The 26,505-nt window shown below is 53.1% G+C and overlaps 1 protein-coding gene across 4 annotated transcripts; it reads left to right on the forward strand.

Moving 5' to 3' along the window:
* Positions 1–25,933, forward strand: Znf385c (zinc finger protein 385C). 4 transcript variants are annotated; one of them, XM_052759760.1, is made up of 8 exons: positions 1–250; positions 16,732–16,880; positions 19,525–19,635; positions 21,424–21,589; positions 23,011–23,307; positions 23,704–23,900; positions 24,140–24,250; positions 24,679–25,933. In XM_052759760.1, exons 1-8 carry the CDS (start codon positions 1–3, stop codon positions 24,913–24,915), a joined length of 1,518 nt encoding a protein of 505 aa, XP_052615720.1. In that variant the 3' UTR covers positions 24,916–25,933. The 4 variants fall into 4 exon arrangements, with proteins under 4 accessions (XP_052615720.1, XP_052615724.1, XP_052615723.1 ...); XM_052759764.1 differs by having other exon boundaries at positions 24,140–24,235; XM_052759763.1 differs by having other exon boundaries at positions 21,430–21,589.
* Positions 25,934–26,505: the final 572 nt, after the last annotated feature.

Below are 26,505 nucleotides of genomic sequence, written 5' to 3' on the forward strand. Positions count from 1 at the left end.
ATGAAGAGGCCCCTGAGCCCGTCCCCCTCAGGCGAGAAGGAGCCCCCTACCACTGCAACACCCGAGTGCCCCCCTCACTCTCCAGAGTCATCGAAGCCTAAGCGGGAAAGGAAACGACCTTCCTACACACTCTGCGATGTCTGCAACATCCAGCTGAACTCCGCTGCCCAGGCCCAGGTGCACTGTGGGGGACGTGCCCACCAGAGGAGGCTTCGGCAGCTCAGCCTGGGCAAGACCTCCACAGGGCCAGGTTAGTGCGGAGTGGTGCTGAACTTAGCACCCTTCCTAAAAACTGGATCTGGGTCCCTTAAGGGGGACTGGGTCTGTGGCTTCCCTGATACTGTCAGGTTTTATTTACTGAGCTGGGGATGTAGCCCAGTGGCGTGGTACCTGCCCGGCATGTGCTCTGGATTTAGCATGGCAAAACCAAAGAAAGTTTTGTTTTGCTTCTGGACAGCTTTCTATGGGATCTCTTGGGACAGGAGAGTCTTCAGGTCTCCTCTTGAGGTCCCTTCAGTTCTAGGAGCTCTCCCTGTGGGTGGTGTGTGTGATTAGGACATTCATAACATTTCCCCAGCCTGGAGCATCCTGGCAGGGACAGTCTTCCAGACAATGGCCTCACCTTCAGGGTGTTCCAAACTCCTGCTCTTCAGGCTGAGGTCAGCACAGTGCACAGCACTCCGACCAACGAACAACAGGAGCTGCTCTTCCTGTGGCAGCCGGACTCCCAGCCAGGATTTCTGCCTCTCCCTGGCTGGGGTGACTTTGTAGGGTTTAGCTGCCAATGCTGGAGGGGCAGCTGGCTGCAATGCTGTGTTCTGGGGGAGATGGGTGAATGCTTCTGTGAGGGTGATGCCTGCTGACAGGCACATGGGGGTCACGAGCTGCAGGCTGGCAGGGAAGACAGATCCACACGCAGGCCTAGGAAGGAGAGGAAGGGGGCATTGGTACCCCAGATCCTGGAGGTGGCTTGGAGAAACCCACCTTGCAGTCCAGCTGGGTGGTTTTGCTAGAGGCTACTCTGAACCTTGAGAGCTCCTAGTCATTGGGTGACATTTATACAGTGTCCCCTTAGCATGGTAGGAGTTGAGACATTCCCTCAGGGGCACAAAGGCCTTGGAGGGAGAGAGCGATGACCATGACAGGTGGGGAGCGTTTCAGGCAGAGGTCACACCCACAGCAAGTGACAGGAAGACTGGTAGTGGGAATTAATTCCTTCAAGGAGGCGCTTAGAGTCGAGCTCTCAAGGCTGTGTGACTAAGCAATCTGATGGATCAATATTTCTGGAGCATGCAAGATGGGGGTTCAGAGGTCATTCATTTAAGCTGGGTGGGTGGTGCATGTCTGTAATCAGAATGCTGAGGCGGGCTGGCTGGCTGGCTGTAAATTCAAGGCCAGCCTGATTATATAGCAAGATTGTCTTTTAAAAAGTCACACGTTTATTTATCAAACATTTATTCATCAAATATATTTATTTATTTCTTGAGGTTCAGGCTGCTGTTCAGGGGGCTCACTGTTTTTGTTGTTGTTTGAGTCAGGGTTTCTCTGTGTAACCCTGGTCATCCTGAAACTCGCTTTGTAGACCAGGCTGGACTTGAACCCAGAGATCTGCCAGCCTCTGCTTCCTTAATGCTGGGATTAAAGGCGTGTGCCACCACCACCCAGCTTGAGGGTGGGGGACTCACATTTTTTAAGGCTTTCAAATCTACCAAAAAAAAAAAAAAGCTGTCTAACTCACTCTATATAAAGATTAATTTATTCTCAGATAGTACTAGGCCTTTGTAGAGATGAGTGAAGGGAGCGTCAAGGGAACCCAGGAGAAAGCTGAGCCTGTTGACACAGGTCAGTAATCCCAGTTATTTGGAAGGCAGAGGCAAGAGGATTTCAAGTTCAAGGCTAGCCTGGGCTAGAGAGTGAGTTCAAAGACAGCCTGGGCAACTTAGTGAGATCCTGTCTTCATATTAAAAGTAACGAAGGTAGGGATATAGTTCAGAGGTAGAACACTTGCCTAGCCTGCATGAGGCTCTGAGTTCAATCCCTGGTACCAGAGGAAGAAAAGAAAAGGGGTAGTGGAAAGATACCAGGGAGGGGACCGAAAGCCTTGCTGGGCAGTGGCCAGTGGGGCCTTGTGCAGGGCATGGGCTGAGCTTGGTTGAGATAAGCTGGTAAACTCTGCAGGGGCTATCCACCAGGTTAGCCTTTGACCTTTGTTTCAGAGGTGATGGGCTTCACAGCAGCAGTGTGGGCAGGCGTATTTACTGTTTCAGAGGTCCCCAGCAAAGGACATGAGAGAAACTTAGAGACACACGGTGAAGAAAGAGATCATGTAGGAAAACGGTTTCATGTAGCAGAACCATCAAGGCTTGGGGACTGATGGGCTTTAAGGACCAAGGGAGAGGGAAGAGGCATGGATGACTTCAGGTAGGCAGGCTCTTGGGGAGGGGGAGAGTAGGGCAGTTCAGTGGTTAGAAAGAGGTACCCAAAGGGAAGAGCGCCAGTGTTGGTGGGGTTGGTGTGGGAGATCACCAAATTAGGAGTCACCGAGAAATGTGATGCCTAGCACTCCACTCCAGACCATGTATGTATCCAGGATGTGTCAAGAAATCAGAAGTCCTAGGCTGGCCCAATGCAAGATGCTGAGATACCCTCAGAGGGATGCTTGGTGCCTGCCTCTCAGCACTTACAGCTAGGCAGGGGAGGCAGGTACGGAACCAGACCTTCTCCCATTGGCCATGCTGAGAGGTATGGCCAGCATGGTAGGAGCAGACAGGATGACAGCTGTGCTTAGGGCCAGGATGTGAGGCCTCGGATTTCTTTTTTTTTTTTTTTTTTTTTTTTTGGTTTTTCGAGACAGGGTTTCTCTGTGTAGCTTTGCGCCTTTTCCTGGAACTCACTTGGTAGCCCAGGCTGGCCTCGAACTCACAGAGATCCGCCTGGCTCTGCCTCCCGAGTGCTGGGATTAAAGGCGTGCGCCACCACCGCCCGGCCGAGGCCTCGGATTTCTAATAACCATGTTATTCGGAAGCTCTGGTGGGAGAAGCTGCCGTCTTCATTGGCCTGGTTAATTCTGGGCCTTCACCGGGTCGTGGCCTCAGGTACGTCTCCCTAGATAGGGAGATGCTAGCTAGCAGGAGCCCAAGGTGGAAGTCAGTTGGGGGAAGAAAAGCCATGGCGCTTTGAGTCCTGCTGAAAACTGGTTCCAGCCTGCTGTGGGATCAGGCTGGGGCTGCTGGAGCTCCCCAGGGAAGTGGAGAGATCCCCACCTAGTTCAGGGAAGCTGGAGGTGGGGAGCCTTCAACAAGCTGCTTAATTCCTAGGCACTCACTGAGATGCCACACCACACAAGGAGACCCAAGGTCCTTGTCTCGTGTAACCACAGCTGTCACTTTGATTAGGGTCCTTTGGGGCTAGAGGCTTCCCTAGTGACAGGCAGTCACAGGCAGTGAAGCCAGGACCCTCTCCTGCTGTCCTTCCTGAGGTGGCATGTAGGAGGAGCTACAGAGGTGGGCGTGGCCCTTCCCTCCTTGAGCTTCCTCTCTGGCTCAGGTCTGAGGCCTCCTTCCTTAACCACGACCAGCTGCAGGAACTCTCACAGCCAAACCTGGGTTACACTTCCCCATCTCCACCTCTTGGTACTCCCCCAAGCCTCCATATCTGCTGTCACCTGTCTGCCAGCCAGGAGGTCCCTTCAGTCTGGAGGAATGTGTCTTGGGCTAGCCTTTACTCCCTTACTCTGCTCTCAGGGGACTGGGATGTGGGCACCAGGAACACTGAGGCTGAAGCCAGTGACCGTACTCACCACACACAGACACCACCCTAAACTACTTACTTGATTCTTCAACATCTGCAGACACAAAGGCGTAGGCGCAGCTTCCTGGCTTCAATCCAGATGTTGGTGCAGCACAGTGAGCTGGGAGACCTGGGTGAGGAGCTGTGGCCTTCCCCTGCCCCATAGAGCATTATTACAGAGCCAAACTGCTCACAAAGCAGGCAGCCCCATCCCAACCCAGCAGATGAGGGTGCTCAGCTCTCACTCTGTACACGGGACTATGGGGGCTCAGAGAAAATAAGATACCCACAGCCAGCCAGCTGGGTTTTGATCCCGGGTGTCTGACTCTCCTATCTCACACTCCTACCCTGGCTGAGGAGAGCAACCAATACATGAGGAGAGGTAGAGTTGGTCATGGTGGCCTTTGCCTGTTATCCCAACACTTGGGAGGCAAGGCCAAGAGGGTTACTAAGAGTTCGAGGCCTGGTAGATGTAGAGAGTTTCCGGCTAGCCAGGCAGGGCTATATAGTAAAACCTTGTTGAGAGAGAGAGAGAGAGAGAGAGAGAGAGAGAGAGAGAGAGAGAAAGGGGGTTGGCCTGAGGAAGTAGGTCCAGCAAGACGATTATACAGATGCTCATGAACCTCCAGTCATGTATGTCTCTGTTCTGTGTTTCCTCCACTTAAAGTGGGGAACCAGGCCCAGCATGGTGGCCATACACACCTTTAATCTCAGGAGGTCAGGAGGCAGAGGCGGGTGGATCTCTCTGTGAGTTCAAGGCTAGCCTGGTCTACGCAGGGAGTTCCAGGACAGCCAGGGCTACCTAGTGAGACCTTGTCTCAAAATAAATAAATAAAAGAAAGAAAGGAAGAAGGAAGGAAGGGAGGGAGGGAGGGAGGGAGGAAGGGGAACCACCAGCCATCTCCTGCCTCTCTAGATGACTAAGGAAGGGTAGCTTCCTAAAGCCAGCCACCCCCTCTCTGACTCTGGGTAGATGGCACTATCTAATTGAGAATGAGGCCAGGCCCTTTCCCTCACCATCCATCCCGTGCATTGTAACAGAAACCTGAAGGAACAGGAAGGGACTTCAGGAATGTCTTAAGCTCTGACTTCCTGAAGTGGCTAGGGGAGCCCTGGAGGGAGTATGTAAGGTAGACACGGGGAGGGACAGGCAAACGGGAGACGGAGTCGGGCCAGAGGAAGTCAAAGGTGACCACCGTAGTTGTGGAGAGCAGAGTGGAGTCTTCCACACTCTCCACCGGTCCCGACACCTTAGAGCTCCCCCAGCCCTCTTTCTCCTCTCCAGCTTGGAGTTTTGAAGCTTCTGGCTGTCCCCTGAGCCCTGGACATCAAAGGTGTGGGTCATGCCTGAGTCACCGGCTTGATGAGCGCTCCTCACCCACTGTTCCCCACAGATGGATTAATTTCAGTCCCGCCAGGAGGCTCCGGAAGCAGCCCCCCACCTCCCCCCTTCCCTCCCATCTCTCTGGGTTGCTGATTCCTCTTCACTGAAGTACCCCCCCCCCGCCCCCTCTCCAGCCCCCCCCCCCATCCCCATTATCCTGAGGCCTTCAGGTGCAAGCTTCAAAGAAATAGTATTCCCCTCCAGACCACTGAGCCCAGCCACTGTCTCCTACTGCATCCTCGTTTGGTGACAGGTGACAGAAATGTCTCCTACATTCTCCCAAGACAGCCAAAACATCCTCTTCCCCAGGTGAGACCTGCCCCCCAGACCACCCAGAGAGGCGAGGCTGTCTGGGTAGAGAATTAGGGGGCTTAGCTTAGATCTCTGCCTGGAAGAAGGCAGAACTTCGGTGTCTCTGGGTGGGTTCATTAACTCTGGGCTTGAGTTTCTTTTCTTTGCCCACACAGACAGCTCCTTCCCCTCAGAGCCCCTTCCTAACAAAAAGCAGCCATGGTCAGTTCCTCCCTAGGCTTTGTGGGGCAGGTGTCGGCTGCCCTGAGATTGCTAGTGAGTCTGGTCATTGTCTGATGGAGACAGGATGCTGAATTGGTGCCCCCCCCCCCCCACACTGAGTGTAGACAGGGTTTGGAATTCGAGACTGGATCCCAGCTGTGACTTGACTGCCTCCTCTTTTCCACACTACCACCAGCACTACGCTCCCGCCCCCCCCCCCCCCAACCAGGTGCTCTCAGATGAGTAGGGAGCCAGCTTTCAGCACCGGGACGGGGAGGAAGGAGCAAGGGCAGAGAGGAGGGATGGGAACCCCCAGCCAGGTGTCAGAAGTTCTAGCTGATCTGGCAGACTACTTCCACTTCCCTCCTGACATTGCAGAGGTAACAGGTCTAAGGGGCTAACCTGGACTCCCTTCCTACCTCAGTGCCAGCCCCTCTGTGACACCTCTCTGTTTCCCCTTCAGTGAAAGCAGGTAAATATGAGGTGATAACCAGGAGAGAAGGAAGTGGCAAGAATAGGGGCTTCAGCAAGTCCAGAAGCAGGGGAGCCTGGCAGCAGTGCAGGGGTGAAGTGTGTGTGTGTGGGGGGGGTAGTACCTCTGTCCCTGGAGGTTTTCTGTGGACAAAGTCACCCTTTTGTTTCAGCACAAGAGGCACAAGGCAGGGACCCTGGGGCACAGGAGGGGGGTGAGTAGGATGCACTCCACTCTCTCTCTCCTCGGTCCCTGGTTCCCACATTCCCTCACACTCCTGCAGACTGGCCAAGATCGTACTCCGCTCAGTCCCCCATGGTTGGGACTCAGAAATCAGGGACTGGGCACTTCTTTTCTGGCAAAGGGGAACAGGGCTTTCCAGCCTAACTGGGAGTCCCTCCCCCAAGCCCTCCCCTCCTGTCCTTCACATCCCCCTTCCCTCTGTCACTCTGGCTGGATTCCATTTGCTCCTGCTCTGCTCTCTGCTGTGTGGTGTCTCCAAAGGCTCAGAATGCTCTTGGGTGAGTGCTGAGGTCGCCTGAGCTGGGTGGGGAGTGGGGGCCGGGCTCAGAGGCTTCCAGGAAAGGGTGGTCACCTCCCCCACCCCACCCATCCTTTCCCTGCTACTGTTGACCCCCAGAGGTTGTCTGCCGGGGACCCCAAAGTCAGTAGACTCCCCTCCCTGACCCCAGTCCTATCTAGCCTGGACTGTGGCTGAGAACAAAGGATGAGGAAGAGGAGGAACAGCTGGAGAGTGTGCCCTGAGCACTCCAGGGTGCTGCACATCTGGGTAAATGTGGGGGGGGGGGACCCTGAGCTAAAGACTCCTAGGAAATCTTACCTTCCCCTCCTTGAAGGGCCGAGGGAGGGGAGGCACTGGAAGGGGCTGAAGAGCTGTTGCCTCCTCTATGGAGGGAGACAGAGAAGACAAGATGGGGAGAGAGAGCTCCTAGCTGAGAGACAGAACTGGACACGGGGGCCAGACCAGTACCCTCACACCCCGCTTTACTGTGTCCCTACCCGCCCCTTACCTCCCCACACAGGGTCTTGTCAGGTCTTTTGGTTTTGTCTCCCCCGCCCACCCACACACACACCCCGCCCACCCCGGCTCCCACCAAGTCTTGCTGCAACCCAGGCTGGTTTTGAACTTACTCTGTAGCCTAGGATGGCTTTAAACTCACCATCCCATCTCAGCCTCAGTGCTGGGATTGTGGGCATGCACTGCCACACCCGTCTCTCGGGGCATTTTTGGAGAAAGGCGGCTCTCAGAGGTTTCTGGAAAGCTCTTCCAGGGACAGGGGTCTGGAGGCAGAGGGTCAAAGGGGGCATAGTGGGGTTCTCTAGCTATTGGGCTTTGGAGTTTCTCTCGCTTGGACAGGGTCTGAAGCATCAGCACACTCCAGACATCCCAGAAGTGGGAGAGAGGCTTTGGTGAATGTGAGGAGCGACCCTTGGCCATACTTAGAATCCTACTCGGGAGTGGAGTGGGCAAGAGTTGGGTCTCAGTTCAATCTGCACCCTCCCCCCCCCCCCCCGCCCCTGTGTTGCCACTCTCCACCCCACCTCACCTTTGGCCCTCCCTCTGGATTTCCATTTTTCTTTGCATATTAAAAGTCATTAGCATATATTAATTATGTATATGAATGGGTTTCATCATGACATTTTCTTTTCTTTCTTTCTTTTGTGTTTGTTTGTTTGTTTGTTTTTTTCGAGACAAGGTTTCTCTGTGTTGTTTGGTGCCTGTCCTGGATCTCACTTTGTAGACCAGACTGGCCTCGAACTCACAGAGATCCACCTGGCTTTACCTCCCGAGTGCTGGGATTAAAGGCGTGCGCCACCACTGCCTGACTAATCATGATATTTTCATACTTGCTATTTACTATATGTTGGTTCTATCCCCATCATCCTCCCTTGTCTGCTCCTGCGGACTCCCTTCCTCTTCCCAAATAATCCCCCTTCTATGTCCACGGTTTGTTGCTGTTCTTTTCTTTCTTGGTGAGCCAATGAGTTTCATTAAGGTTGCTTGCTGGAGCATGCATGTAGGAGAGGTTATTTACAGGACTGTGGGTGCCTGACCCATGGCTATACCACTATAGAAAATGCCTCTCCCTCCCCTAGGAAGCACTAGCTGCTTGTAGACCTCCCAGGGAGATGTAGGGCCTCATGGGCCTCTCTCTCTGAGTTTTTGTTTTATCTATGATAGAAACAGTATTGTTACCTTTATATGTGCATGTGTGGGCACACATGTGTGCCTCTGAGAGGTCTCTAGCTCTGCCCTATGGCTTGTAGTGCCATGAGAGGAAAAGGGGACTGTTTGGTCGGATGATCTTATGAGTCAGATGTATCTGGTTTGGTAGGGAAGCGTGCGCATGCACTTGTCCTGGGTCCCCACCTCAGTGTGTCTGCATCTTTCTTTGCCAAGGCGTGTGCCGCTCAGCTCGTGCCACTCAGCTCATGCCGCTCAGCTCATGCTTATGGTTTCTAGTTATCTAAAGACATCTGGAAGGGTCTGTGTCCACTGATCTGTTGTTGATCATGCCCATCTGTGTATACATGCAGGCTCACACTGGGCGCCTGAGGGGATGTGTGTCACCGCATGAGCATCATGTCCTAGACATTAGGCTTGGTTTCACCGTGGGGAGACGTATGTGCACACATGCCCGGCATCTATGTCTAGCACTGTCTGTGAGGGTGGGTACCTCTGGATCTCGGAGGTGGGCATCGATCTTTTCCAATTATGGTACAACTACAAAATGTGGTTTCCTTGGACCCTTGCCACCTGTTGGGTGGCAGTCAGGGTGATGTTATTCCATTAAGATGCCCACTCTCCTGCCCCTGAATTCTAATGAAGCATCCCCAGGGTCTAAGGACCACTGTCTGGAACAGTGTCAATTTGTCCTTCACCTTCCCAGGTTCCACACACAATCTTTGATTGAAAACGTCTTAGTGTTTCCATTTTAGGGTTCTCATCATCCTGCTGCAGGATGGATGGGATACTTGGGTTCTAGGAATACGGGAGGAATCTGTCACCTGATCTTGGTCTTGCATTTGTCTCCCATTCTTCCATCCTTTGGGTGGTAGGCAAGATAAAATGTTGATATCACAGGCTGTTGGGAAGAAAAGGTGAGGGAGGAAGCTGTTTTAACCCACTAGCAGGTGCCCAAGGTCGATCTGCTGCATATGCGCATGCTTGAACCCCCTCACCCCCCTTCACACACACACTTAGCTTGCTTTTTAAAGTTCTTTCTACAAATTTTGTGATACATGTTTTAGAAGTCAGGTACTATTGCCCTATCTGGAGTTCACACATGAAGAAGTTACTGGTCTGGGGATGTGACTCAGCTTGGAGCGTTCTTGCCTAATATGCAGGGACCCCTGGTTTTGAGCTCCAGCATGTATAGAGCTGGATGTGGTGAACACATCCGTAATCAGGGGCTAGAGGTAGGAGAATAAGATGTTCAAGGTCATCTTTTTTTTTCTTTTTCTTTTTTGGTTTTTCGGGACAGGGTTTCTCTGTGTAGCTTTGCGCCTTTCCTGGAACTTACTTGGTAGTCCAGGCTGGCCTCGAACTCACAGAGATACGCCTGGCTCTGCCTCCCAAGTGCTGGGATTAAAGGCGTGCGCCACCATCGCCACCGCCGCCACCCGCCGCCACCACCGCCGCCACCGCCGCCACCACCACCACCACCTGGCTTCTTTTTTTCTTTTTTTTTTTTTGAGGAGAGGGGAGGTTCAAGACAAGGTTTCTCTGTGTAGTTTTGGTGCCTTTCCTGGATCTCACTCTGTAGCCCAGGCTGGCCTCGAACTCACAGAGATCTGCCTGGCTCTGCATCCCGAGTGCTGGGATTAAAGGCATGTGCCAGTGCCACCTGGCCAAGGTCATCCATTTTATAGCATGTTTGAAGCCAGCCTGGTCTACATGTGAGACCCTATCTCAAAGAGAGAAAAAAGAAAAGAGAAGCTGGTTGTCTTTCTGTCCTTGGGGAACGTACTTGAGGGAAGTGACGTAAGGCAGCAGAACCAGAAATGTGTAAGGGGTGGACTGGAGGGAACAGCAGGGGCGGTGACGGAAAATGGCGGCACTTCCTGGATAACGGCGTTGTTCGGTTGCAGATACACAGAGAGCTCACTGCACATGGGGAACTGCCTCAGACAGGAGGCCAGATGCCAGCCCAGCTGTCGGGATCAGGGTAGCAGAGGGGATGTCTGAGATGGTCTCAAGGAGTGGAGGCGGGGATACTGATCAAGGAGAGAAGAATGGGAATTCTAGGCTCAGGGGATGAGGGTGCCTAGAGTGTTCGGGGACCTGGGTTCAATCTCCAGGGAGACAGAGATGGAGAGAGAGACAGAGACGAAAAGAGAGACAGAGAGACGGAACACAGTAACAACTTCAGCAGCTTTTTGAAATAGCCTTTTTGGAGGTGGCTAGGCAGACAGGAGCGCTAAAAATCCAGAGATATTTGAGAGGTTGGGGAAGTCTCGGCTCTTGGCACGGTGCTTGACTTAAGTCGTAAGGTCTCACTGAAGAGGCAAAGCAAAGGAGGTCCACAGCTGGATCGGCGTGAGCTGGCTGTTCTCTGGCTGTAGGGGAACAGTACAGAATCAGAGACTCCTCCAGTGATCAGTACAAGAGGGTGACAGCCTGACCTGGGCCTAGGCAGAGCTGCGGGGAGGAGAGGCATGCAGCCCGCGGTTTGCTGTGCGGGCCTATGGCAGCAGGAAGCTGAGCGTTTCTGACTGTACCTCAGCTGCTTGATGCTTGGGAAACCTTGGGGAGTGACTTAGTCCGGTGTCTCGGTTTCCCCACCCACAGACAGTAGTAATCTTGGTCTTCTTGGGGAATCGTGTGGGGTCTTAACCCAGGGCCTGGCTCAGTTTCCACTGACTGGATAAACTGTAGCTGTTGGCTGCTACTGCTGCTGCTGCTACTGCTGCTGCTGCTGCTATTTGGCACAAGAGGAGACAAACATCACTTCCCTGGGAGGTACAACCCAACCGGACAAGAACTTCAGATCTCAGAAGAGACTCATCCTGGCCTCATGTCTGTGGGAAGGTAGAGGCTACCCAGCTGGTTATACTCAGTCTGCAACCCATCCCATAGTCTGTCCTCACTCTGTGGCCTATTTCTGAGCTACTCTCCCCAGGACCACACGCTAGTGTTCCTAAGTATGAGCCAGCACCTGTATGTGTAGGGACAGATGTACTAGGGGAAAGCAGATGGCCTTGAGATGCTCAGCTGTGTATTGACTTCCTTCTGATAATACAGGCGTCTATGGACTTTGAGGACAACATCCTGCGGGTTAGGAATCAGGAGGTCTGTGTTGTAGTCCTGGCTCAGCTACAAAATACTCAGGAGCCCTGAGAATCACATCTGTCTCCAGGACTCACTTTTAAAAATCTCGACTATGTTTTAAGACGCTACAGCAGCCATTGCCAATCAGTACCTTCCTTGTCCTGGGTAGAGGGAGGCCCTTAGAGGGAGCTGGGGGTCCCTTCCCTCTCCCCAGTGTGGCTCAATGCATGACTCTGCATGCATCCCCGTGGACAGTATAGTCCCCACTCCCCCCTAACATCTCTCCCTTGTCTCTTTCATCTCCGGCCTCCTATGGCAGAACTGGAATAAATTTTCCAAGCTAAGTTGGGTGGCTGGTCCCCCTTGGCTTGGTGGGTTGTCCCTCTCTCGCCTCTCCACCAGCTTCCTTATCTAGGGAGTTGCTGTGTGGGCAAGGGAAGCAGGAGGCCATGAGCAGGAGGGGGTCCTGGGTCCCCTGCCCTGAGAGCAGGCATGGTGCCCCCTGGGAAGAAGCCCGCTGGAGAGGCATCCCACTCCAACGAGAAGTGCAAGCCAATGAGCTGTGGAAGGAGGCGTTTCCCTGACTGAACTCTGACGACAAGTGAAGCTCCGTCCAGAATGTCGCCAGGCCCTGGTGTGCAACAAGCGTGGCAAAGCCGGGAATGCCGTCGCGGTGGGCACTAACACGTCCAACACCATGCCCTGCTGCATCGTGTCACCTCAGGCGCTCACCGCCAGCCTCTGGCAGTCAACCAGGGTCAGCCCGCTCTGGAAGGCCCTGCTTGAGGGTGAAGGGACCTATGGCAGCCTGACAACCACTCCCACCTCTGGGGCCATCAAGGCGGAGGCAGACCTAGCTGAGGTGGCTGTGCCGACCACTGTGTACTACTACGTGGCTAAAGAGGATGTGCCTGATAACCAATGTTCTGCCCTGCCCGAGCTGCAGAGGTTCAACCTGTGCCAGGCACTGCTGGGCACAGAGCATGGCGAATCCTACAGCCCCATGAGGGTGAGGGATATGCAGGTGGGTGGCAGCCAGAGATAAGGGCAGGACTAAGCGGGAGGGAGGCTCTAAGCCACCTGGGTATGCCAGGCCCCTGGGTGGGAACCACCACACCTCATTCATACCCCCACTATGTCAGACCTTGACCAAGGGCTGCCTACGGGCCTGGCTCTGGGTCGGCCACATTGAGCACAACAGTGAAGAAGCCAGAGTTGGCCCCTGTCATTGGGTGAACAGTCATACTTTTCACTCCCTGGGCCAGAGGTTGGAAACTGGTGATCTGGGGCCCTGATTGACGTATCACTGGGCTTGATGAGTTTTTAAAAAACTCAACTTAATTTCCATTTTAAAAATTCAGCTGGGTGTGGTGGCACACATCTTTTAATCCCAGCACTCGGGAGGCAGAGGCAGGAAGGATCTCTGTGAGTTCCAGGCCAGCCCGGTGTACAAAGTGAATTCCAAAAACAAAACAAAACATTCAGAAATAGATGTGGTGGCACTCGCCTGTACTCCCAGCACTTGGGAGAGTAAGGCAGGAAGACCAGAAGTCAAGGTTATCTTTAGCTACATAGTGAACTGGAGGCCAGCCTGGGATATATTAAAAAACAAAAAACCAGGAGATGGTCAAGATCTGGCTTTGTGATATCCACTGGAAAAGGAAGTCTTCCTACTTCCAGGGTAGGGTATTGTATAGTCCAGAGCCTGGACTTTCCATGGATTTCCCACTTTTATCCCTGATTCCACTTCAAGTTATAAACCACCCATGCGGCTCCTAGAGTTGTGAATCCTCAGCTCTGCCTGGGTTCAGCTGCATGAGTTGGGGTGGGGGTGAGGGTTGGATTCATTCTATAGAGACAAATCCCACATAGCTGAGACCCTTGGATGGCTGGGAATTGCTAGTGAATATGACTATTAGTGAGCCCCTGAGCTATCAAATAAAGGGTAAGCCCTGCCCCTGCAGGAATAAAGCAGATTGGGGCCAAAAGAACACCAAACAACAACAACATCAAAAACAAACAAACAAACAAAAAAACCCAAAGTAACAGCAATCCACCCTTCCTAGCATTCTTTATGGTTTGTGAATCGCTTTACATTCATAAATGCAATAACAAAGATTTACATTGCTAACTCATGGTAGCCTTTTAGGGAGATGAGGGCAGGCAGGTATTAGAGCTGAGAAAACCGAAGCTCAGACAGATAAAGTGACTTGCCCAGGATAGCACAGTCAGTAAGTGACAAAGAGTCTGTCTGGCCCCAAGCTTGTGCTCTTCCGACAACCCCGCATTGCCTGTGCCCCCTCCCCCAAAGCCTGGAGGATAAGCCTAACTCTGCCCTTCCTTTTTTTCTCTGTGGCTGTCGCAGGTGGCTGTTTGCTGGTGTCTTGCACACAGAGGCCTGTCAGCACCTGAAGGCGTGTCCATAGGTGGGGTTGGTGTTAGAAGAGACCAGGGACTGGGCAGAGTCCCACACTCTGTCCCTGTTGGCCACTTTGGTGTCCCCATGTGATGGCCAGCCTGCTACCACTTTCTTGGGCAGTGTAGAGCAACAGGAGGGTGAGGCTATCGCTTGCCAACTCCTAGACATCCTACGGGTTTTTGGCATCTCTGCACCCAGACTGGCCTGGCTCGATTCAAGCCTCCCCAGTAACGTACTGGGGAGTGTTGGCCTGCAGCTCAGGGCCACTTGCCCATTGCTCATGGATCTTCACTGTCTCCCTGGCCCGACATACCCTAAGCCCCCTGTCTATCTGGGTGAATATGAGAGCAGATTGGATGCTTTGTTCTATCTGCATGGTGACCCCAGTTCCCACATGGTCCCTGAGCTCCGTGCAGCCTTGGACCCTGCAGCTATTGACTTGGCGGGTCCTCGGCCAGTACACTGGTCCTCCCTGTTGCCCATTGTGGAAGTAGTGGCTGAGGCCTGGCCTTGCTTGGTGCGCACCGCGAGCCATTTGCCCTGGCCTCCCCGGATGGACGGCTGCTGCACTGGCCTCGTCCATGCGCCAGTTCCCAATTCACTTTCTGTAGCCTTCAACCACCCGCTGCTCTACGCTCTGCCTTCGGTGCAGAAGCTTGCCCTGGTCCTGCAGCACAAAGACCCGGACCTGGTCTTGCTGCAGCCGGTGGTGATGGCAGCCGCAGCTTCGCTGCAAGCTCAGTGCGGCTCCAGGGCTTCCTGCAGTAACTGGCGATTTCTGAGCCTGACCCCAACGCGGGGCTGCTGCTGGAGCTGCTAGGCAACTCCAGGGCTTCTCTGCCAGGCTTGGAGCGCCTCCAGGAAGCTTTCCGGGGTTCCATGCGCACACGGGGGGTGTGCCCTTCCCCAGACTCTCTTTTGATGCGGTGGCCGCGGTGGCGATGATCTTCAATTGGGGCGCGCAAGGCCAGGGGGCTCTGCGGGTGCTGCTGCCGGGCACTGGTGCACCAGCGTGCTGGGCGACTTCGTGTTCTTCAAACGCAGCCTCGGGCGCCTCTGCCCACGGGCTCAGTGCGCCAAGCTGGCGCGCATACATTCTGAGCAGCACGAATTCTTCCCTAACTTCGCCTCCCTAGTCTTGGTGCTGCCCGTGGACGCGGGGCTGCTGGGCAAGGTGGGCAGCGCCGCAAGTTGCGTGGTGGGGACAGAGCGGTGGCCCGGGCAGGCCATGGTGGCCACGTGGTGAAGATCGCGATCGATGCCGCCCCCCGCCCCCCACTGCATGAGTGGAGCTCTTAGAAAATAAATGGAAGAGGGACTCCTGGGGTGGCACTTCACCCGGGGGCGGCCTCCCCTCCCCTTAGCCCGCGGCAGTGGAAATTGAAGGGAGAGCACACACAGCCTTAAGCATACTAGCCCCAAGCTGACCTACTGTGCTGTGCCCGCTCTTCAGCAGACCAGACCTCTGACCGGTAAGGAAAGAGGAGCCTGGGCAAGGGGTAGAGGGTGCTAGCTAGGGTCTGGACAGTCCAGTGCCTTCTGGCCTTTCAGAATTTGCTTTTCCTCTCTGTTGGGCTTGAGGAACTGGGGGAACAGAGGTGAAGAAGACTGAGTCCCTGAGAATTTCCTCGCCCCATGCTTTGCAGTGTCTCTTTTCCCAAGAGATTGCCATCCAAATGACAGTGCTTGTTTCTCTCCCACGGCACAGTACTAGCTGGGCACAAACTAATAGGCCAAGTGCACAATGATTCCAGGGAGGCAGTGGTGCCTGCCCTGCTTCCCCACCCCCTTCCTCCTCCCCCTCCCCCTCCCCTCTGCTGCCTGTGGCTTTTCTGTAATGACTGTGTTTATAGGCATACATCTACAGATGCTAAATAAACCCATTTTATGTTTCAGAGGGTTAACACCCAAGAATTGAAAAGGACTTCTTTTGGTTTTGCAATTACAGGTCCCAAGAAAGTCTCCAATAACCTGGATTGATATCTGCTTTTTTTTTTCTCTCTCTCTCTCTTTCCTTCCTTAAAACTTGGTTTGTTGGTTCCCAGCTTTCTCCTGCTTCGCTTTACACTGTTAAGACTAAAGATTGCAAAACCACAGTGTTGTTCCTGGGGGTCCTGAGGACTGGTTTGGGGTCTCACCAGAACTGGAGACCCAAACCTTCAGAATTCTGTGGGTTTCTTTCTTATATAATTTTTTGGGACCTTTTAGATTTATTTTATATGTATGAATGCTTTGCCTGCTGCATATATGTATGGGCACCATGTGTGTGCCTGATGCCTGCAGAGGTCAGAAGCAGGCATTGCATCTGCTGGAACTGAAGTTACAGTTGTGAGTTGGGAGTCAAACCTCGGTCCTGTAGAAGAATGACCAGTGCTCTAACCACTGTGCCATCTCTCCAGCCCCATGCTGTGGGTTTGTTTTCATCCCTTCTGTGAGTGGTGTGGAGCCTAAAGGGAGAGAGGGGACAGTTAGTGAGAGGAAAGGGAACTGACTTTTCCCTACACTCCTTGAGTTTGGTGCTTTGAGATAAAGCGGGAACACAGAACACCAGGCTGTCAACATAGTTGTGTGTATGTCGACCCTGACTCCTCCGACCCCTCTCTTGGCTGGACTCCCTTTGGGTGTCTATTTGGGTCACTGTGCTGACCCTGTCTGTGAGAGAGGGTCACTCTTCTGCCTAGGAGACTTGAGCTGTAGACCCTCTGACTCTGCTTCCCCCAACTGGGTTCGGCTGGTGCAGTTATAAAGAGGGAGCCAGGAGTTCCTGTCCTGGCTGTAAAACAGCCTTTCTTTCCGGCAGCAGAGGTGGGAGAGAGCCCTCTGGCTCCTCACTTCAGACCCTGCCCTTCTTCCTCCTGCAGCAGGCCCGGCCTCCAGCGCCCCCAGCCCCCTGCTGGCCTCCCTGACCCTGCCCACCCGGCCTCTGCAAACCCCGCTGGACTTCAAGCACTTGCTCGCCCTCCACTTCAATGGCACCGCCCCGCTCAGTCTCTTCCCCAACTTCAGCACGGTATGGGCTGGGCAGGAGGGTGGGGATGAATGCAAATGTGGGGGTGGGCAAGGAAGGTGACTCAGCTGGACCCTAGGTGCTGCCAAATAGGGACCCAGAACCCAGCTGTCTCCTAGCTAGAGATGATATCATTCCCCACCCCACTATCACAACTGCCCAGAGATGATTTTTCTGTGGCTGATCCAGATGTGTCTCTGTACACTTGGGTTGTGTCTTTGATTTTTGGGTTAAAGATTATTTTATTATTTCTCTATTTAGTCATGTGTTTGAGTCACTGTATGTCCCCATGTGTGGGTACACATGCCTGTGCGTGGGCAGCAGCCAGAAGGAGGTCATTGGATGTCCTGGAGCTCCTGTTTTCTCAGTGAGGCTAGGGACCAGCAAGACCCAGCAATCCTCCTGCCTCTATCCCCATTGGAGCTGCGATTACAGACTTGCCAGGCCACCTGGTTGGTTGTGTGGGTGCTGGGATCTGAACTCCCGTCCTCGTGGTTGCAGAGCAAGTGCTTTTCACTGCTGAGCCACCACGCCAGATCTTGAGTCATGTCTTTGTGTTGGAGCTTGCGTCTCTGGAGGTCTGTGTGTTATGGGTGGGTGTGAATTTGTGTATTGTTTGTGAGGACTTTTGTGTGTGTGCCTAGGGAGTTGTCTGTACTATGTGTGCATGTGAATCTGAGGGCTTTGGACGTCTTTGTACCTTCTCTTGTGTGCTGGTATGTATGTGTTTTAGGTGACTGAGAGACCATCCGTGGTTGTATAATATCTGTGTCTGAGAGCGGCTTTCTGCTTGTGAGTCTGTGACTGCTTCTAAGCTCACGTGCTTGGTGTCTGTATATTTCTCTCTCATGTGCATGCACTCAGTTGTGTGGTGTGGTGTGTGTGTGTGTGTGTGTGTGTGTGTGTGTGTGTGTGTGTGTGTGTGTGTGTGTTTGGTGTGCAGTCATTTATGTGTGTGGGGGTATAGGACAAATGTTAGGAGTACTCCATGAGGTGTGATTTTTTCATTCTGAAAATCAGATGAAATCGTGGATGAACTCCACTCCGTCCTGAGGAGACTATGTCACATGTCCTCCCAGTAACCTGTAGGAGTCGCCCTCCCTTTTGTCACCTCCAGGGTTGAACGGAAGTCCTGAGGAGTATGAGACATTTGGGCATGGGTCTATGGGCTTCAGCCCCTACTGTCATTTACAGATGCTCAAAGGCGCTGTCTCTCAAAAGCAGGTGACACCACTGTTGGCCCACTGCCAAGACCTCCCGTTAAGGTCCTGACGCTGGTTCTGCTCTACCTTGGCACTGTCCAGGCTGGAACCTGTTCTCAGGGCAGTCTCTCCAGCATATTCTCCTCCCTGCCTCTGGTTCCCTCCCGTGGGAAGAAAGGTTTGGGAAGTTCCTTGTGACTAACCCAGACAACTTCTGGTTTGAATCCAGCAACCTAGGCCCCTAAAGCACGGCACGGTGGCCCTACCTTTAATGCTAGCGCTCTGGAGAGTAAGGCAGAAGGAATGTGTGTAATGACAACCTGGGCTATACAGTCAGTTAAAGGCCGGTCTGAGCTGTGTGATGAGACTCTGTGTCAAAACAGAAGAAAACCCCAAAACTTAGGCCCCTGAGAAAAGACAACAGGAGAAGAGAAATAAGGTTGAAGTGGCTTAGAGTATAGTTCAGTTGGTAGAGAGCTTGCCCAGCATGTGCAAAGCTAGGGTTTGATTCTCAGCGCTACATAAATCCGATGTGGTGGCACATGCCTTTAATCTCAACACTTGGGCGGTAGAGGCAGGAGGGACAATTTAAGGTCACCCTCAACTACAAAGTGCAAAGTGAGTTCGAGACCAGCCTAGACTGCTTGAGACTCTATTTCAAAAGAGAAAAAAAGAAAAGAAAATAGCATGATGTTGCAGATCTATCGTCCCAATACTTGGAAGCAGAGGCAGGAAGACAGGACATCCAAGGCCAGCCTGGGCTAGATTAGACCTTGCCTTAGATAGATAGATAGATAGATAGATAGATAGATAGATAGATAGATAGATAGATAGATAGATAGATAAATGGAAAGAATGTACAAAACTTAAAATTGAGAAAAGAAAACACTCAAGCTCATATTCCAAAGGGACAATCCTGATTACTTGGGGGACCTCAGGCCTCCCTGTGCTGTCCTGCTTGGCCACTCGCCTCCCTGGTCATGGCTTTCACTCTCCTTAGTAGACATCAGACTCTGGGACAGTCGCAGAGCTAGCCAGTCAGGTAGGGTTTCTCACCCCCACCAGCAGGGCCAGACACAAAAGCTGGGTTGGGAGAAAGGGAATCCCACCACAGCATCTTTGTCCCTTCCCCGCTGCAGTCTGCGCTCAACTCTGACCCAATGCTGCACCCCTTCGAAAAGAGAAAACGGAACCCCCAAACTAAGATCAGAAGGGCAGCAAGAGATGCCAAGGTGATCCTGCGAGAGTCAGGCCATGACTCTAAGTATTCGGGTCACCCTGGCCATCCCCTTGCCGCCTGACGGATCGGTTCTGCCTGGATTAGGCTGTCCCCTTGTCTGGGTTACAGCTACAGGGCAGGAGAGGTCTGGGAGGCTGACCGGATTTGGAGTCGCACCTCTCTGGAGCGTGCAGGAGGAACTTAGCCCTATCGTTCACCCTCACAGATGGACCCCGTCCAGAAAGCTGTCATCAGCCACACGTTTGGGGTCCCCTCCCCTCTGAAGAAGAAGCTGTTCATCTCCTGTAACATCTGTCACCTGAGGTTCAACTCAGCGGTGAGAGGGAGTCATGGAAACGGGGGTGGGAGGGATCTGGGCCTCCTTTGGGTTGTTGTAAAGGAACTGTGTTCTGACACCCCACCCTCTGCTGACTCCTGCCCCCTCTCATAACCCCTGCTGCCCACATGTAGCCTACTGGGATTCCATTTTCTCTCCTCTGCTTCACACACATCTTTTGGATGTCCCAGAGGTCATAGTATGAGCTCCTGGTTTTTGACCTGAGATGTTTAAAGCATGTATTCACCCCAGTATCTTTTGGCTGGAACTTGTTATAGAAACTAGGCTGGCCTCAAACTCACAGAGGTCCACCTGTCAGTGCCTCCCTAGTGCTGGTATGAAATATGTGTGCCACCATGTCCGAGTTCAGTGAATTTTGTTGTTGCTGTCGAGACAGAGTCTCACTATGTAGCTCTAGTTATCCTGGAACTATAGACCAGGCAGGCCTCGAACTCTCAGAGATCTGCCTGCCTCTGCCTCCCTAGTGCTGGGATTAAAGGTATGCGCGACTACACTTCATCGTCTTAATGGACTCCCATGATGCATCTGTGAGAGGCAGAGAGGCACATTACCACCTCCACTTTTCTGAGGAGGATGCAGTCTCAGAGTGAGTAAACAGCTTGCCTGAGGACACTGCTGGGAACTATCATTGCCAGGATTTGAACCCAGTCCTGGCTGACCCTGAGGTCTGCATACACCTACCGCAGCCTGTCCTGGGGGAGAGGAGGATCCTCACCGTAGGGTTTGGGTTAGATGTCAAAACCACTGTGGACTGCAGCCGAAGAGTTCAAGGAAGGGCTGTGGAGGCTTGTCTTCCCCACCTTTGGGAAATAGGACTTGAGAAGCCACAGGAGAGACTCTTAGTGAAGTAGAGAGGATGCTGATAGCCCAGCTGTGTTCTTTCCAGTTGCTTAGGTCATATTATTCCACAAAAAGAAGGCAAAGAGAATTGCTGGAAGGGACATGTCTCCATACCTAGGCCCTGGCAGAATGGCTAGGCCAACTTCAAAATGCTCAATTTAAAAAATGAACAATGGGATGAATGTTTTTGAAGTACATAAGCCCCAAATATGAGTACTTCTGTGCTTTCCATATGTGTACCCCTTAACATTCATGAGCCCCTACTTTATAAACTGGATTTACAATTCCATTTAACCCATTTAACCTGGACAGTCACAAAGCTTCAAGCTGGCCACAGTGCTGCACACCTGTGATGCCAGCACTTGGGAGGCTGAGGCAGGAGGATCAGGAGTTTAAAGCCAGCCTAGAGCACACAATAAGTAGTCCACTTCCAGAATGTTCTGTATATAAAGGCAGACACTAAGGGAATCACTTGGTGAATGTCCCTGGACTCAACCCTTCTGGATCTGGGAACACACAGTAGAAGCAAACAGGGTCGGAGATGCGGCCCCAGTGGAGACAGCATCTGCCTAGCTCCCATGAGACTGTGTTCACTTCCCAGTTCAGCACACACACACACACACACACACACACACACACACACACACACACACTTATGGGTGGGGAAATTCAGTGAGGTTCTGTGACTTACCTAAAGAAGCACAGCTTATAAACAGCTGAGCTTGGTTCTGAAGGCAGAGGCTTTGGAGTTCCTGTGAGGATGCATTCTATAAACCTCAGGACCAGATGCATGTGGCGATGATGGGGACATTGACTTCAGCTCTTGTGCCCAAGCCTTGTGCCCCTGTCACCCCATATCCCTCTGGCCTGTCCCCCTGCTCAGCATCACTCCTGGATGTGGCATGTGACCTCCCCTCCCTTTTCCAGAACCAGGCAGAAGCTCATTACAAGGGCCACAGACATGCCAGAAAACTCAAGGCTGTCGAGGCTGCCAAGAGCAAGCAGAGGCCTCGAAACCTGACCCCAAATGGGACGGTGGCATCTTCAGCCTCACCTCCAGCCAGTGGAGGTCCCAGAAGTCCACAGAGCAGAGGTCAGTCCTGAACTCGTGTCCCCCATCGAGGCTGGCTTCTGACAGTGGCTTAAGTGACTCTGGCTCTTCACCAGCTTTCTTTTTTCTTTTTTCAAACTTGGGTTGTGTTTGTTGTTGTTATTGTGTTGTTTTGTGTGTGTGTGTGTGTGTGTGTGTGTGTGTGTGTGTGTGTGTGTGTGTGTGTGTGCCTGTGGAACAGAGAGACCAAAAGAGGGCATACAATCCCTGGAGTACATACAAGTGGTTGTGAGGGGTCTAGTGTGGGTGCTGGGGGTCATCATCCGCTGCAAGAGCTGCGGATGCTCTTAACCGGTGAGCCATCTCTCCAGCCTGCCCTTCACCATCTTTCTTGCGGGGAAATGATTCTGTATACACAGGCAGGGGCAGACACCTACTGTTTACTGACTTTGCTCGGGCTCATCTGGACCAGGTAACATGCTGCCGGGCACTCCTGGCCTGGGCTAGGCTCCTTCGTAACTACTACCTGTGTTCGTTCCCTGACCCTGGCAGAACAAACGGCTACCAAGGAGGTGGCTGAAACAGTAGAAACATATTTTCTCCACAGTCCAGAGGTCAGTGGTCTGCAAACAAATGTGGCTATGTTTGGTTGTTTGTTTTTTCCTGAGGGCCAGAGGGAGCAGCCCCTGCACCACTGTCCTCCACACTCCTTATAAACCAAGGAGGGAGAACTGAGAGTTCTGGGTCTGCCTGGGCCATGCATTGAGTCCAAGGCTAGCCTAGGTTCCAAAGACCCTGTCTCAGAAAACAAAGGACAGGGGGCTGGGTGTGTAGCTCAGTGGGTAGAGTGTTTACATACCACATGGGAAATCCTGGGTTGGATCCCAGCACCAACACAAACCCGGGCATAGTGGCACAAACCCATGATCACAACACTTGGGAGGTGGGGGCAGGAGGATTAAAAGTTCAAGGGCATCCTCAGCTACATAGTGAGTTCATGACCAGCATGAGATGCACGAGACCCTGACCACAAACAAACAAACAAACAAACAAAAACCCGCCAACATTCATCATGGGTTTGAGTTTACATGTAGTAGTTTTTGGTTTTCGCTGCTGTGTGTTACTCTAGTGCAAGGATATGCCACCATTCTCCTGTGTGATGGACTCTGCAATTTCCAGTTCTATGCTATTATGAATAATATCTTATAGACATTCTAGCACATCTTTCTGGTTAAGACTTCTGCTTACTTAATGCTGAGGTGCTAGAATGTCAGGGCACCCTACTCCTTCCAGTTTTATGACTTTTACACAGGGAAACTGAGGCCCGAGTTTGCCTAGAGTTGGTGGCAAGGTGAGCCTAGCTTTCCTTGCATTGGGAAGCTTTCCACCCTCCCACACTGTCTCCACCATCAATGCTGAGCCTCAGGGGCTGGAATCTCCCCTTATGTCCCATCTCCTTGCAGATCCTGCATCCCCTCCTCTCGGCCCTTCACTTCAGCTATCACCGACCCCAGACACATCAGCCAGAGAGCCAGCCCACTCAGACCTCTCGGATGCCGCTGCTTCCTCTTCCTCTTCTTCCTCTTCCTGCCCACCCTGCTCCCCGGATCCCGGCAGAGAAGCACCAGGGCCTGAGCCAGCAGAAGTGGCTGTGGGAAGTGGAGTGCATGGGGAAGGCAGGCGTGAAAAAGGGTGCCTCTACTGCCCTACGTGTAAAGTGACAGCAAACTCAGCCTCTCAGCTTCAGGCTCACAACACAGGTCAGTGCTCCCCAGGCTCCAGGGCATCTATGGCTGGGTGACAGAGGAACCCTACCCGTGGTTACTAAGCAGGCATTACTGGGTTCTCCTCTTGATCCCAAGGGAGGGGGCATTGGGAAGAGAAGTCTGCAGCAACCAGAACTGAAGGTTGCTAAGGACAGGAGTACCCTCTTCCGTTCTTGGATCAAAAGGAAAGGGCTTTGGCCCAGGTGCCTATAAGACCTTCCTTGGGGATGTCCACAGGAAGCCACAGACAAGCCAGGCATGCTGGGAAGGGAAGCCCACATGGCTGGAGCGCTGTGTGTGTGCAGAGTAAAAGGTTTGCAAGGGGCGGCCCGCTAACTTCGTTTGGTGCCGTGGCCTGCCTTCTGTACCGACAGACTTCTTTCCTTCCAGGAGCTAAGCACCGATGGATGGTGGAAGGACATCAAGGGGCTCCCCGAAGGGGCCGGGGCCGTCCTGTGTCCCGGGGAGGGGCTGGACACAAGACAAAGAGAGTGATAGGAAACCGTGGGGGTCGGCAGGGACCTAGCCCTCCTTTCCACTGTGCCCTCTGTCAGCTCCAGGTCAATTCAGAGACCCAACTCAAGCAGGTAGGAGAAGGAAGACCGGGATTGGGTGGGCATCAGAGCAAGGGAGGAAGGGTTGATGCCCACTGATGGGTGGATGTGGCAGGGCAAGAAGGCTGCCTGGGGCTGCCCCATCGTGAGAACCCATCATGTGTGTGTTGAATGTGAGATCTGTGGGTTAGAGGAAGTCGAAGATAGTCTGGGCAACAGACTAACTTGGGGTTCTGTGGTCTTCCTCATGTCACTCCCACTCTGTCTGTTAGCATATGAGCAGCCGGAGGCACAAAGATCGCCTGGCTGGGAAGCCCCCGAAGCCCTCCAGCCAGCACATCAAATTGCAGAAACAGGCAGCATTGGCTGTGAGTGTCCTCAAGGTACCTGTCTCTAGGCAACGGTCTACGAGGGAGAGAGGAGAAGGGGCCAGCTGAAAGGCTTAGGGCGTGGCAGGAAGGTGCCAGCCCTGCAGCTGCCTGGGCAGGGACAGGGTTAGGGTTGGGGTTGGGCTATGCCCAGAGTAATTTCCGGTGGGTGGGGTGGGCTAAGGTCATAATATGGGGGCAAAAGCCAGGGGTGGGTGTGCTTATTCTAGGGACCATGTCTTCCTCCCCCTCCCAGTGTCCTGGCTCTGCCTGTCCTGAGGTCGTGCACCTGCTGGGCAGGAAGACAGGTGGCCCAGCAAGGCCTCTGGAATGGCTGTTTGGGGGTGGGAAGGAGGCGGCTAGACTCTAAAAGTCACGTCCCCGGGAGGGGGTGGGCTTCTCTGGTATCGGAGACCCTATTTCTCTCTTTCTGTTTTTTGTAGTCTAAATTGGCCTTGCAGAAGCAACTCACCAAGACACTGGCAGCCCGCTTCCTGCCCAGTCCGCTGCCCACCACAGCTGCTGCCATCTGTGCCCTGCCCGGGCCCCTGGCCCTCCGGCCTGCCGCAACAGCAGCTGCCACCCTCTTCCCAGCTCCTGTCCTGGGTCCAGCTCTGTTCCGTACTCCAGCAGGAGCCGTCCGCCCTGCTGCAGGACCCATCCTCTTTGCCCCCTATTAGCGGTCCCAGGATGGCCACATTCTCTCTCTTCCTGGCAAGCACTTGTCTCCACATCCCAGGGACTGCCTTGGCCATTTGTAGGTTCCCACCCAACCTGGGGGTAACTGCTCTTCACTGACTGGGATTTTTCCAGTCCCCTGGGTCTGAGGACTGTCCCTATTCTCTTTTCCTGGGCCAGTCCTGGGCTACCCTGCATCTATGGCTCCATGAATCCCAAAGATCTATGCAAAATCACAGTCCCAGCCACATGGTGCTCTCATATCCCCACCCCAACCAGACTCACAGTGCAGACTCCACATCTTAGCTCCCACAAGCCAGCCTCTCTTGCCATGTTCTAGGGCCCTCTGAACAACCACTGGAAAAAGGGAGTTCACACTGACTGGGTTGGAACTTATTAGCCTTGTTTATCATGTGGTAGCCAGGTGTGGTGGTGCATGCCTACAATCCTGGTATCTGGACCATGAGTTCAGTCAGTTTGGGCCATATAGCTAGATACTGTTTCGAAACGAACACAAAAGTTGACCATGGAGTATGGCACAGGACCATGGAGATAAGAGGCCCCCAAAGTCCTTCAAAGTACTGTAAAAGTGAGGCAGAGTTGAGGGAAGCTCCACCTTCTCTGTAGGGGTGAGGCTAGGTGAGAATGGTGTTCAGGCTGGACCTGACTGTGTAGCCCTGGCTGGTCTGGAACTCAGTAGACCAGGTTGGCAAACTCAAGAGATCCACTTGCCTCTGCCTCTTGAGTGATGAGATTAAAGGCGTGCGCCACCCTGCCTGGCCCTGGCTTTAACAGAAGTGACCCGTCTTACCACAGCTGTCCTTCTTAACCTTTCAGTGGTTTCCCTTGAACCCCACCTCTAAGGGAGGGCTCTCCACTCCAGACTGGGGTCCAGTCTCTCCAACTGTGGAGCTCAAGGCTGGTACACAGTCCTACATGCCCTCAAGATCCACTTTCATGTTGCCAAAGCCAGTCCCACCCCCACTCAATATGGGACTTCGCCAGTGTCGCTACTTGTATCTTTTTTTTTTTCCTGGAAAGCTATTTCCAATGGGACAAGAAAGGGTTCAGGGGAGGGAAACTTTTTGATAACAGCAGTTGTGGTTTTATTGTGTCCAACAATTAATTAATGAACTTAATATTAATAAATGAACTTCAAGCCTGAGCCTGTGGATGCCCTGACTCTCCTTGCACAGCCCTGGCACCAGCCCTTCTCAGCTGCTCTGGAGAGGAGGGCTGGTACTGGAGGTGGCCTGGCTGTAGGTCTAACTCACGTGAGGTGTGCACATCAGAAGCTCAAGGTGGGCACCAGAAGTTGTGGGTTATGGGCTCACTTGAGAGCACAACCCCGATGCAAGGCCTGTCAGCTCCTAGGAAGCTGCTACTGGTTTGCCTGGTTCTGTTCAGGCATCTGAGGTAAGAAGGAAGGGCTGGAGGAGCGGCTTATCCCACCTTCACCAGGGTAGCAGGCAGATAAATACAGAGAATATAAATATAAATCCAGCTACTAGCCGAAAACCAAGAGGGATGGGCACCAGCCCTAAGGGCAGGTCCAGACGGTGCTCCTCGGCGCCCAGAGTGCACTCCTGCCC

This window comes from Peromyscus californicus, unplaced genomic scaffold (assembly GCF_007827085.1).
Source record: "Peromyscus californicus insignis strain IS unplaced genomic scaffold, ASM782708v3 Scaffold_3__1_contigs__length_106647218, whole genome shotgun sequence".
NCBI classification, from domain to species: domain Eukaryota; kingdom Metazoa; phylum Chordata; class Mammalia; order Rodentia; family Cricetidae; genus Peromyscus; species Peromyscus californicus.

Bases quoted from the DNA above. Each gene is read 5' to 3' on its own strand.
- Znf385c (XM_052759760.1), top strand. From the start codon at position 1: ATGAAGAGGCCCCTGAGCCCGTCCCCCTCAGGCGAGAAGGAGCCCCCT. The intron at 21,590-23,010 runs GTCAGTCCTGAA...ATCTCCTTGCAG, and splicing joins CAGAAGTCCACAGAGCAGAG to ATCCTGCATCCCCTCCTCTC. The intron at 23,308-23,703 runs GTCAGTGCTCCC...CTTTCCTTCCAG, and splicing joins GCTTCAGGCTCACAACACAG to GAGCTAAGCACCGATGGATG.